At 38.5% G+C, this 13,364-nt stretch overlaps 1 protein-coding gene across 1 annotated transcript in view; it reads left to right on the top strand.

The window, feature by feature from the left end:
- Positions 1-13,364, top strand: part of LOC102695143 (uncharacterized) — a 94,054-nt gene that overhangs the window by 29,153 nt on the left and 51,537 nt on the right. The window contains exons 15-19 of the mRNA XM_006631791.3: positions 663-763; positions 2,208-2,422; positions 2,771-2,953; positions 3,694-3,829; positions 3,938-7,591. Of these exons, the coding sequence (XP_006631854.3) occupies positions 663-763; positions 2,208-2,422; positions 2,771-2,953; positions 3,694-3,829; positions 3,938-4,034 (732 nt within the window). The 3' untranslated portion in view covers positions 4,035-7,591. The remainder of the gene's footprint in view (positions 1-662; positions 764-2,207; positions 2,423-2,770; positions 2,954-3,693; positions 3,830-3,937; positions 7,592-13,364) is intronic.

Genomic DNA, 13,364 nt, shown 5'->3' with positions numbered 1-13,364 from the left:
CTATCAAGTATTTGATTCTTTTAACTGCAATAAGAGAATAAACAATTCATCATGTCCTAGATTAGCCATAGCTCTTTCTCTGTTTGCTTTGGCAAAAGAAGCAGGATTTAAATAATTTAATACAAATTATATGTGTTATTGAATAGCTAAATAAACCCCATCACTGCATCTTGTATTCAGCTCCACAGTGTGTTAGTGTATTACTTACTATCATCAGGTCATGTGAATGAAGCCTTCAGGCCTTGCAAAAAGACAAACAAGACCTCATTTCACAGGAATGTGCAGTTCAGGTCTTTTAAGGACACACAATTTTCCAGTAGTTCTTTTCTTTTCCAAATCCTCCATTGATTGTGCTTATGTGACACATCTTTCAGGATATTTTTGTCTTGGGAGGTCTGTGCCTTAAAACAAAGTGAGGGATTTCCAAAGGAAATAGCATGAATGCCTTGCAGGCAGCTCAACAAACATTCAAACAAGATCTTTGATAAGAAACCATTTAAAGTGAGAGGAACTGTAATTTCCTGGACATTTTCTGGACAGTCCAGTTTTTATCACCACTTTACTGTGATAAAACAGTTTGTTTATTCCATTATAATAAGGACAAATTTGTACTGCAGTACTATTTTAATATATTTGTTCTTCTGATTATTATTTTTTTCTAGGTAGAACATGCAGTTGCTAAAAAAGAGCATACACACACCATTCTAGACATTTTAAGGAGCTGCAATATTCTCTTAATCACCATTATATCTGCACTTTTGTGGTGAGTGTCATTTGTATCAACAGAAATCACAAAAAAGCCAAGTGGAGAAAGTTATCCTGTGTTCCAGGTTATAATGCATTCATGTGAAAATGATCTTGGTGACAAATATGCTATTTCCACAAGGACTTCAGTGGTGTAAGTCAGTAGGTGTCAGATAACCCCTCAAATTTATTAAAATACTGATACATACAGTGGTATGTATTCAGGAAGGAAACATTGTTGGTCTAGTTGGTGTGATTAATCCTTTTGAAATGGAGCTGTCAGTGCTCACCAACTGGCATCTTTCACAGACATGCACTCCAGTGACAGTGTTGTATTGTTAGTTTAAGTTTTTCATTCGCAATTACTTCATCAGATCAATTATTTTATGTAACTTTAATGTAAAATAATTTACTTAGTCTGGATTGAAAACATTTCTAGCAGAACTTAAAATACAAATGGCTAAATTTATGACACTGGGCAATTTGACCATAATCAAATAACATTAGTTATTAATAGTATTTGTCTATTGTTATTGGTGGCATGGAGGTGCAGCAGTTATTGTTGCTGCCTCACAATGCTGAGGTCCCTGGGTTCAAGTCTGGACCTGCGGTCCTATCTGTGTGGAGCTTGTATGTTCTCCTCTTGTTCACATGGGATTCCTCTGGCTGCTCCGGGTTCTTTCCACAGTCTAAAGACATACTGGTAGGTGTCATGGATGTTGGAAGGGACAAACCGTGGAGAGGCAGGATAGCGGAAAAAGACCCATATGCATAGCGGCGGAACAGGGGATTAGCCCGGGCTCAGCAGTTCAGGAGTCGAATAGAAACCAGTGCCCTCAGGCAGCGGACGTGGGGTGACAAGGTACTAGGGGGGTCTCAGGACATCCAAACGTCAATGCTGAGCCAAGGGGAATGAGTGACCTGGAAATATATAGCCTCAGAGAGAAGGACAGCAAAGCACACAGGGACAGGACAGAGTAGGAGCGCCCTCTGGCTGCAGAGGGCGTGACAGTAGGCTAATTGGCTTCTGTGAAGATTGTCTGTGGTGTGCTTGGGAGTGTGTCTGTGTCTGTGTCCTGCGATGGACAGGCATCCTGTCCAGGGTGTACCAGGTGTTTCAGCCATTGCTTGCCGGGATAGGCTCCAGCTCCCCCGCAACCCAGAAGAAGATAAAACGGTTAGAAAATAGATAGATGAATGGACATTCATGTTATACCTTGTTATTCACTACTGCCTTCTCTGTATTCATCTGTTTCCCATTCAAAGAGTTGTAATTGTTTCGAACAGACTTCCCAGCTAGGTTGCTGAAGTGCAGATTTTGAGCTCTTTCAAGAAAATGGTACATTAAATTTTAGATCCACTTAGCTACAAACCTGCCAAATGTGCAAGTAGTTGCAAGTAAGTCACATGACCACTTCTGGTTTTCAGTCTTCTTATTTTTTATGTTCTTACTTTGCCTGAAGGATAATAATAACCATGGCTTACTATGCGCTGACTTTGAACACTGCCAACTTGCACGGGAATCCCTACCTCAACTGTTTTCTCTCTGGCATTGTGGAAGTGCCCGCATACATCGCAGCCCTGCTACTGCTGAAATATGTCCCCAGGCGCTACTGCCAATCTTCCACTCTCTTTCTTGGGGGAGCTGTTACTCTCTTCATCCAAATGGTTCCTGCAGGTAAGACGTACCACATAGGAAACCTGGAGGAAATTACCTTGAGAGAGCTTGTACTGAATCTTTGGTTCATACACACAATATGACCAAAATATTGCACAAATACTACCAAAGAACAATAACTTTTTTTTTAATTTTGCTATATCAAAGATGAAAGAAATTGTAGTTTGCTGACTCTTTGAATGTTAATAACTTGAGAAAAATTACTTTGTACAACACTGCATTTGTGCTACCTTCTCACAAGTTTCCCATAGCTGTAAGATCTGTATAATTTCAACTATACTTTCACTGCAATCTTTTATTTAAATTCAAATAACTCATCATGGTGACGGTCCTGCTTCTTACAATTAGATCTACATGCCCTGGCGATTTCTCTGGAAATGGTGGGAAAATTTGGCATCACGTCTGCTTTCTGTGTGGTTTACGCCTTCACTGCCGAGCTGTACCCCACCGTCGTGAGGAACATATCAATGGGAACCTGCTCCATGGCAGCTCGAATTGGCAACATTATCTCTCCCTATGTTATCTACCTGGGTAAGACAAGTTGCAAGCCTCTGTCTCAGCATTCAGGGAAGACCAAACAAACTGGTGATGAGACATCAAAAAGCAAAAAGCAGCTTCATACAGGCCTCCCAGTTGGTGATCCTTGGTTCATGTGCTCCAGCAATGCACTTTTTATATACAGTTTGTAGCAGTGTAGGAGTGGGAGGAGCCAGTGTGAGATTAGCAGAAAACAGAAAAACAAATCAAATAGAAAAAACTTATCACTGTATAAAGTGGCACCAGGCTGGATTTTCCCTGTCTAACGGGATCCTGGGAAAAAGAACCTGCTTGGCGGCTGGGACCAGACTGGACTTCCCCCTATTTAAGGAGCGCCAAGTCTAAAATAAAACTCAACTTGTGGAAAAAGGTCACCCTGTCCCGGTGAACTTGCAAAACAGACAGGCTGAAAAGAAAAGACAATGGCCTTAAGCTCGGTCCCAGCCCCCCTCCTGGACTGTCGCTGGAATATTCCTGCTCCTCCCTCCGGGGAAGTGTTCAGTATGTCTTTAAAGAGCCCTCACAGCTGTGGCTCGCCCTTGATCAGTGGCTACTAAAGTAACGTGATGCCACACTGAATGCGCCTCCCCCCCTGCAGCGTAGTGCAACAAGTTATTTAAGTAGAGGCTAAGGTCCTGGACATAAGTTAATAACGGCAACCTTCAACATTTTTATGTTTTTGTTCATTTTCTACTCATGTTGTACAGCAATTCTGTCCACTTTTGTTTTGACAGGCAACTACGACAAGTTTTTGCCTTACATTCTTATTGGCAGTCTAGCCATTTTTTCCGGACTGCTGTCCTTTGCTTTGCCTGAAAGTTTTAATATGCCCCTCCCCGAGACCATCGACCAGATGCAAAGGCTCAGAGGGTGAGGCCTCTTCATGTTTACATCTGCAGTTGAGCTTAAGCAAACAAGTCCTTGCCTGTTTGTTCGAACATTTATCTTTATTAAATCTGTTTTTTTCTCTGTTCACAGAATGAAAGCTAAGAATAAAACACACTCTGGTAACCTTAAGAATCTAACCGAGGCTGAAATCAACATTACTGTCATTTGCAAGGAAGACAAACTGTAATGCAGTCTCCTCTTCACAAACAGAAGTCTACTTTCTAAGAAGAAACATTGCCCCTAACCCAGGTGTGGCATTAGGATGACCAAAATCACAGGCCAAAGAGCTCAAGACTGGATATTGTGGATCCATCTACACAATATTCCAGCATAATTACAGCATTGGAAAGACAGGAGAGATAGTTAGCAAGCAGAAACAAAAATAATTTTCTGAAGGAATAAGATAGCTCAATAGAATGCCTTCTTTAATTGTGGGTTTAAAAATGGCTTCAATATTTGTTCAGCAATTTTACACTAATATTTTATTAAATAAATGCCTGACATACTGTAACTGGGATTTTTATGTTAAAAAAAGATGTGTTTTGAGTGTGTATTAGAATGAAAAAATGGTCATCTTTCAAAAGCAAGAAACATTATTTGTGGTAATACCATTATGAAATATCACCCAGAATAATTTACACGATCAATGAGAATATGACAAATTGATTCTTCAAAATAACCTAGGCGCCCTATTGTTCTGTGTATGTACTGTAAGTATACAATAGGTACCACTCTAGCAATTGTAAAGCACCCCTCAGTTTCCCTGTTTGCATATTTACATCATATGTCTCTATATTCTCATATTATGGATAGAAATATTATGAATATTTAAATAAATGAATAATTAGACCTGTGTGGCCTGCCTCTGTAATTACAGAATGGGGGTGGTGGTTTGTTTTTCATGTAACCTGATGGCTAGAGACAGCCTGTGTAAACTTCTTGGGAAACCATCAATATGCTGTCACTGATGTGTAAAATAAATTAAAATATCCAAGCAAGATATTTTTCTTTGGGAAAAAAAATAAAACTGATCAGACTGAGAAATGATAAGTAAGAAAAAACATTTTGGTACAGACAAAAATAAAAGATGTGCTTTCAATTTAGGTTTCAGCAAGAAAGCTTTGAAAGAAAACCTTCCTAACAAAGAGGGAGTTACAGGGAATTTTCAAGCAAAACAATAATACAGCTGAAGGGGAATTTCTCAAGTGTACAGCATCTGTCATACAGCAGTTACAAGCAGAAGTTAAAATGACAAAACACCCACATAAGCATTCAGTATCTTGGGATATATCTTACACCTCATTTTTATTGTTGCTTATTCTCTTACATAGCCATTTGTAATAAGTTTTTAGCATTCCACCAAACAAAAACCATTTCTCCACTCTATGCTTAAAGCAATATATTGAAGCATATACAGTATGAACCATCCCTGATGAACTATATCACTCTTAAAAGAAAATCCTGTCTTTCTGTGTAAGGAGAGTTACATGCTCTCTTAGTGTCATGTTTGATGTTTAAGCATGCCTAAAAACAAGATAAAAAAGAAAAAATGAAGACCTGAGACAAACTTTGAGACAGACAATTTTCTCAACAATCAAAACTCAGTGACTTTACATGTATTTAATATTTAATTCAGGTATTTATTAAATTGCCTCCCAGATTGAACTGGCCTCCGAGGTTGTGAGATGGGTCTTAGAGAGAGAGCAATGTTAATGGAAAAAACCCAGTGGAACGAGGCACAGCTGGTCGAAATGACAGTGAAACTCCAAATGATGGAATGGGGCTGTCAGGAAAGGAATTGTGTTGGAATTCAACATAATTAGCTGTTGCTCTGGCTAATTAATAAGAACAGGGTTTAACAGGGTTTAAGTCTCTGTTGAACATTCAGCCTCGAAGGATGTAGAGTGTGAACTCTAGAAGAGAGTTCTTCATTAGTAAAGGCTTGCACTGTAGTAATGTTTTAGGACTGTCACAGGCGCTAGACAGATGGATTATATAGTGAATGCTTTAAAATTGCTAGAGTGGTACCTATTGTATACAAATATGTCTCTTATTTGTTAATGGGTTCATGTTGTGTTAAATATATTATGCAATGTGTTAAGTGTTTTACTTGCCTGCACAGAAAATTTACCATCTGGGACAATAAAGTAAGTAAGTATTCTTTGCCCAGAAAATTAGTGTAGGGGACAGAGGAACAATGTCTAATATTCCTAGATTGGTAGTTCATTTGCTGGGCACAATGGGGTCGAAGTGTGCTGCTGAGGAACTAAGGAACTAAGGCTGACTGGAGGAGTAGAATACTGCCACAGCTGAGAGAGGAGAGGAATCAAGATACCCTGAGGTCAGCGTGTGCTATTCCTTGATTTTTACTACTGATAGAATGTCGATTTCTCTGTTTACACACCTTTTGTGTCTATGTCAGGGCTGCAAGAGAGATGTCCCTGACCAAACAGGACCAGCTGAGATAGCCAGAAGTTACTGGTTGTTAGTGGAGTTGGGGAGAAGATCTATTGAGTAATGTCCTGTGTGGGGTGTTGAAGGTGGAGAGTAAAGATCAAGTATGAGAAGCCGGGTGATGCAGAGTAAATGTGAATGCTCAAGTGCCTGGAAATTAATGATCATGAAGAGAATGTATGAGAAGACATGTCATGAGAGGAGAGTGAAAGATCGGTGGAAGAAAGACCATGCAGATTCCCCTGAGAGCAGAACAACAAGAGCTAGGATACCAGAGGAATCCACATTGACAGTGTCAGTCAGTGTGGTCACATGGCCATTGCAAACAAATTAAAAAATAATAATTCTTTGCACTTATATAGTGCTTTATCTCCAGTCACTCCAATCACAGCACTTTACAGTTCATGAGATCTCTGCTCCATCACCACCAATGTGCAACACCCACCTGGATAATATGATGGTACCCAGAGTGTGCCAGAATGCTCACCACACATTAGCTATCAGTGGGGAGGAGAACTTCGTAATTGAAGCCATTTCAAAGATGGGTATTATTAGGAGGCCATGATTGATAAAGGCCAGCTGGAAATTTGGCAGGACACTGGGGTACACCCCAATTTTATCGAGAAATGCCCTGGGATAGCTAAATTTCACACAGGGAAATCTATTCTAGGAGATGTGATTTTTATGGAAAAATGTAAGGATAAAGTTGAATGTAAGAAAATACTAGTGCATCATAAAACCTAGTTCATTTGATAATGATGTAAGTTAAAAGGCTGCAATGGACATTAAAGAACTTAAAGCTTACAGATGATTGAATAAAAAATCTATTCTGTAAGAAGTAACTTCAGGAAAATGCTTTCTATTCTGTTTTCAATGCTTTTCTACTTTACTCTGGTTCATGTTACACTGATTCTGAAATAAGGCTGTAAAGCTGTGTTCCCTATTCTCTTATGTGAAAGTACTTCATTAAGCATTAGAATTCACAACCACATTTCAATTAAAGAGATTGATTCACTTTAGGTTGTGTAGTGTGTCACGGACCACACAATTGTTAATTTCAAAGTGTTGCAAAAAGACTGTAAGCTTCTTTTTGACTCACACTTTTTTCCCACCCCCTGGTATGGTTTTAGGCAGAAATAAAAAGTGAAAGTAAAGAAAGCAGAGACAGAGCTAACATTGTGAATGGCTGGTGAATGGAACCTGCGAGAGAACATTTTAATCTATTTTAATGCTTTTACAATGGATTTATTTGAACATCTAGACAATGGAACATGGAATATACATTTTAAGGTAAGAGAAATGTTTATGTACAGCAGACCTAAGCTGATACAGATTTCAGATCCCGACTAAAAAGGTACTGCTGCTTGTACAGTCTGTTTGTACCAAATTTGAAACTGAAAAGTAAAGTTTAAATATCATTTCTTAAAATAGTGTGGAGTTTGAGAATCTAATTTTAAAAGCGCAATCGAATAAATACACAAAAGTAATCAATCAGTAATCATTCTCTATAAGATGTTTTGTTTACATCCAGTGGTTGTCCGTTATAAGTATGAAAGTAAAACTGTCTAATTTGACAAAATGTCATTAAATGACAAAATTAGTTTAATTTCCATGAAATGTGATGTAATGATATAGATTAAATTGATGGGTAAAAGTAAGAACCTAGTATAATTAAAAATTGAATTTAGCATTGTTTGTTTAAAACTGAATTTTTTTTTGCTTTCACTTTCTTTCTTGAGGCTACTGCAGCTTTCATAAGTTGCATTAAAGTACAGCAGATGTCTTTAAGAACCAGGAGTCTCTGGGAAGGTGTAGTCTCTAGGGGAAGGTTCTGAACTATTTATTTAATAATGATTTAGTTGTATCTGCCTAAAATGTCCCCATTAACAAACTGAACAGGAATAGTTAATATCTGTGATGTGGGAAAAACAGCACTGAGGAATAACATTATACAGTATGTGATGATAAGGCAGAGGTTAGCCCAAACAACACACATTCACACCCAGCACATGTGACATACCGACTTGTAGTATAATTATACTGATTTCATTAGCACATTGTTAATGAAGAATTGTTAATCTAGAATTGTTAATCTATTCAATGATCTTTTGTGTAACACCTTTTTGCCTGCTTAATTGTAGTTGTGGTGAGAAACCTAAAAGAATGCTTAGTCAATGTTTTTTTAAATGCATTATGAGGAGATTTTATAAAGTTAGCATTTTTAGGATGTGCCTTTTTCTTTGAAACAGATGAATGTTATTAAACTAGGCATTATAAAATGAGGCATTGCATTTTCTAATTTTTCATTAATAAATCACTCATTTGCTTATTTTAAAGGTTTTTATAAAATATTTGTATGCATTGGGGTTAATATATGCATGAATGAGTGTACAGAAAAAGTAACAATTGACTATTGGCATAATGAAACGTTAATGGACTTATAATGTACCACCTTAGGTGCTTGATTCCAGACTTTTCAGAACTGCTGTTCCTATGGTAATTCCACTTGATGGCAGTGTCAGTCTTCTGTGTTCCTGAACAGAAAAGTATAGATTTAAAGCCCAGGTGGGGACTGAAAATGAATGTCTGTGTGTATATCATATATTGTAAGAGGATAGTAGGTTGAGAAAAGATGGATGTCCTGAATCACATTACCCCGAAAACTGTGGGGAATGAGCTACAATCCTCAGTCACCTTGCCTGTTTAAAGAAGTCTGCTGGTCAGGTGTTTTAAAAAACAAAAAATAATGGCTTCCAGTTGTTGGCTCAACATCTGTTTTCTGGATACAGAGGCAGAACTTTCACTGTATGATTTCAAATAGAGGGGGAACAAATCAGATAAGGAGAAGTCTGAGACTTTTTGAAATTGTTTCAAGAGAAACTGTAGTTTCTACATCAGAATTAAGAAGACAAATTGTGAAGTCACTAAGCAGTTCAGCAGTCTGCTGTATATACTGAGAGACTTTGTAGAAATGTAGTTAGGGGCTCAAAAAAGAACTTAAAACTTTTTCTTCTTGTTTTTGTCAGGAAACCAACTGGTAGAATAGGAGAATCCTAATGTATAACCATGTCACTCTCACACTCTCACACTCTCACACTCTCACACTCTCACACTCTCACACTCTCACACTCTCACACTCTCACACTCTCACACTCTCACACTCTCACACTCTCACACTCTCACACTCTCACACTCTCACACTCTCACACTCTCACACTCTCACACTCTCACACTCTCACACTCTCACACTCTCACACTCTCACACTCTCACACTCTCACACTCTCACACTCTCACACTCTCACACTCTCACACTCTCACACTCTCAGAGGCTTCTCAATAATGCACATGGGTTGGTGTGTGAGGGAACTTTAAATACTGAAAGGAAAGGGATGTGGTTGGATAATTGGTTCAGGAGTGAGAATTTATGGAATCTAGTGCATGTGGGAATGTGATGGGTTCAATTAGGAATGAGATTCTGAAACAGTGGGTTTGGGAATGCAACGCCGTTTGCGAGGGAGAGTGTGGGGTGTGACAGGAATAGAACGGCGTTTGCGAGGGAGAGTGTGGGGTGTGACAGTTATAGTTTTGAACCTTACAACCACGTTCTGTTTTCACCAGACTCACCTGTCAAAAAGAATTGCTTGCTACAGCATCCCAAGCCGAAGGTGTTGCAGTTCATTACACAGTAGCTGTCAAAAGTATTCACCCCCCTTGGATATAGGCACATTCTATAGTGTTACAACATGGAATCATATTGTATTTAATTTGTATTAAATAATGTATTTTAATTTTTTCCATTGATTGACACAAAACAGTATCAAAGTGAAAACAAAAACTCTACATATCTTCCTAAGTTACAAATAGAAAACAAAAAATACAGTAACTGATTGCATAAGTATTCACCCCCTTGAGTCAATATTTGGTGGAAGAACCTTTGGCCGAAATTACAGCTGTAAATCTTCTTGGTTAAGTGTCTGCTAGCTTTGTCATTGTTCTTTGTAAAATTCCTCAAGCTCCCTCAGGTTGGATTGGGACCATTGGAAAACAACAATTTTTAAATCCTGCCACAGATTCTCATTTGGATTGAGGACTGGTCTTTGACTGGGCCACTCCATAACACTGACATTTTTGTTTTTAAGCCTTTCAGTGTCACTCTGGCTGTATGTTTTGGGTTATTGTCCTGCTGCAAGATGAGCCCTCTCCCTAGTCTCTTGTTGACTACAGCAGGTTTTCCTCCAGGATTTTTCAGTATTTTGCTGCATCTATTTTGCCTTCTACTTTCATCAATCTTCCAGGTCCTGACATCCCCATGCCACCACCATGCTTCACAATAGATGAGATTCTCAGGATGTGATGTTACTCCACTCCACTGCTGCGCCAAGCTTAGCATTTACCAACGTTTCACCAGGGCACAAAATCTTCTTCCACTTGGTCTCAGAATTTCTTTCCCACACGCTTTCTGACACGCTGTAATTTGATCTTGCCACTCTTAGTTGAGATTTAATGTGAGATTTTTTTTCAACAATGGCTGTCTTTTGCCTCTCTCCCATTAAGCTTAGTTAAGTGAAGCACCCAGGCAATTGTTGTCATATAAGGTTTCTTCCATCTCAGCCCTGGAAGATTGTAATTCCTTTAGAGTTGTCATAGTCCTCCTGATGGCCTCCCTGACTCTGCACAGATTCACAGTTGTGACATATTTCCTCTATTTCTTTATAATGGACTTTACTGTTCTCTGGGGGATATTTAGTCTTAGATTTTTTATACCCCTACCCTGGTTGGTGCTTTTCTTTGAATGTTCTTGTCTTCATGATATATTTTTTTAGGGAGCTGTACAAATCAACGTGGGACCTCCTACCGATAGATGTATTTCACTTGATCTGGTGCAAGACACCTTAATTGAACAAAGGTGGATTCCATTCACCTAACTGTGACTTGTAAAGACCATTGGTTGCACCATTTACTGTAAGTGTGCCAGAGCAAAGGAGGTGAATATGTGCAATCAGTTATTTTGTTTTATATTTAGGAGAATTTAGTTAACCTTGGAGGATCTTTAGAATTGTGTTTGCAATTTGACATCATAGTTCTGCGTTGACCAATGGCATAGAATCTCAATTAAATACATTACGTTTCTATATTGTAACAAAATGTGAAAAAGTCTATGGGGGTGAATACTTTTGATAGCCAATGTTACTGGGGGCACAGTGGCATTTTAGTGCTGTTGCCCCACGGCTCTTGGGTCCTAGTAAGGGACTGGAATTGTGTGCAATTTGCATTTTTTTCCACTGTTTATACATGTTTTCCCTGGGCTCAGTAGTTTCATCCCACCTTTAAAAGACATGCTGGCAAACTTCTTTTTTAAATTGCAGTTATTTGTTCTGCAGAACAACTCAACAGTTTAAACTAATAACCTTGGTATTGTAGGCCTATCCCTTTGTTCACTAATCTGTTACACCACCGGTCTGTGAAACATTTTTTTCCCTTTGCTCTCCATATACATACAGTATACAATTGTTTTAATTATTTATTGCAAAGTGCACGTTTGGGATTGATTTTCATTTTGGCTCTTGGTAATTTGAACTGCTTTGCCCTTATGTTTTCCAAAGCCTCTGGCTTTTCCCAAAAGGCATACAGTAGTGCAGCTGTAGACATCTAGTATGTGTGGAATGTCTTGAGACATTTAAAACAACTGAGAAATGGGAATTATATAAATACACTTACTATAGCCAGAGAGAGGGACTGCAGCATTCCAAGGAGTACCTTTTCTAAGTTCAAGTCCTTGTCATCAGGTTCCATTTGATGTCAATATAGGATGGTACTACTTTTTGTGGAAACATGGCTTCTTTTAATGAGGCCAATGCTCCGAGACCTTTGAGTTTCCCCGTTATCAAGGGATCACACTGCTGCTGGCAACAGCAAAACATGCCAACCCTTTCCCCGTGAATTACAGCCGTTCCAGCTGAGTTAGCTTTGGCAGTTGTACTGGTTCCCTCCCTCTCTCGAATTATTCCTGCTTCCTGTTTATCGACAGTTGAAATCAGTACGTTTTAACTAACTCTGAAAGCCATAGGAGTTATTCTTTGCTAAATAAACCAAACATATCCTTTTAATGATAGTTATGCAAAATCTTCACTTGAGAATAATGTCTATTGTTTACAACACCAGTACACTTTCCTCACATGCACAAAATATCTGTATTGTTCTGTAGTACTTAGGTACGGTGAGTGTTAATGGATCTACAATGTGAATATGTTCAGAAACCCGGTGCCACAGAGTGGCTAAGTTGAACATTCCATACTTGATAGATTAAAATATTACCTGGTATCCTGGTTATATAGCTTAGAAGTCTTTAAAAAGAGGCTGTGAAATCTGAAAACATTTTCGTTTATAAAAAGGAATACTAGTACTAACTTGACTTGATTGTTCAGTTCACAGAAGTTGTTTTATTCGGTTCTGCTTTTTAACAAGAACCACTTCATTTTTGAAGTTTCTTGATCCAATTTAAAACCAATAGTGTTTTGTAAGATATATTTTTACATCCCACAAATGTATTTTGTCACAAGATGGCAGCACCATCATTGCGATTCTTTTTGATGTTTGCGTGACATGTTTTTTTTCTCAATGTTTGTTGTCACGTCTCCCGGCTTCTGAAATATGTTTCAGTTAAAAATTTCATCTGAAATGGGATTTTTAATCAAATATTTCTAGACAATACCCGGAATTGTGAATAGAGTGCACATCTGGGTGAGTTCTGAAAACAAAGATTTTCAGTGTTGTGGTATTCCAAAGGACTTTATTGTGGTATCTGTGAGAAGGACTGGGTGGAGGAGGTCTTTTGGATCAAGGGTTTACTGCAACACTATCCAGACAGTATTCTGTTTTACATATCCTTAGAATTAATGACAGATTCACACCATATTTACTTCTTTCTGTATGCTGAGTCTGGGGGTGGGGAGTCCTTCCTGTGACCTTTTGAAAACTGATCTGGTTGAGACAAGTGTGAGAACCTCCGTTTCAGGTTGGGCTTCATTTGCAAATTTGAGTAGTAATACCTTTTCTAATGTA

The sequence above is a fragment of the Lepisosteus oculatus genome, chromosome 11, assembly GCF_040954835.1.
Source record: "Lepisosteus oculatus isolate fLepOcu1 chromosome 11, fLepOcu1.hap2, whole genome shotgun sequence".
Classification (NCBI taxonomy): domain Eukaryota; kingdom Metazoa; phylum Chordata; class Actinopteri; order Semionotiformes; family Lepisosteidae; genus Lepisosteus; species Lepisosteus oculatus.
This window is presented reverse-complemented; position numbering and strand designations above follow the sequence as displayed.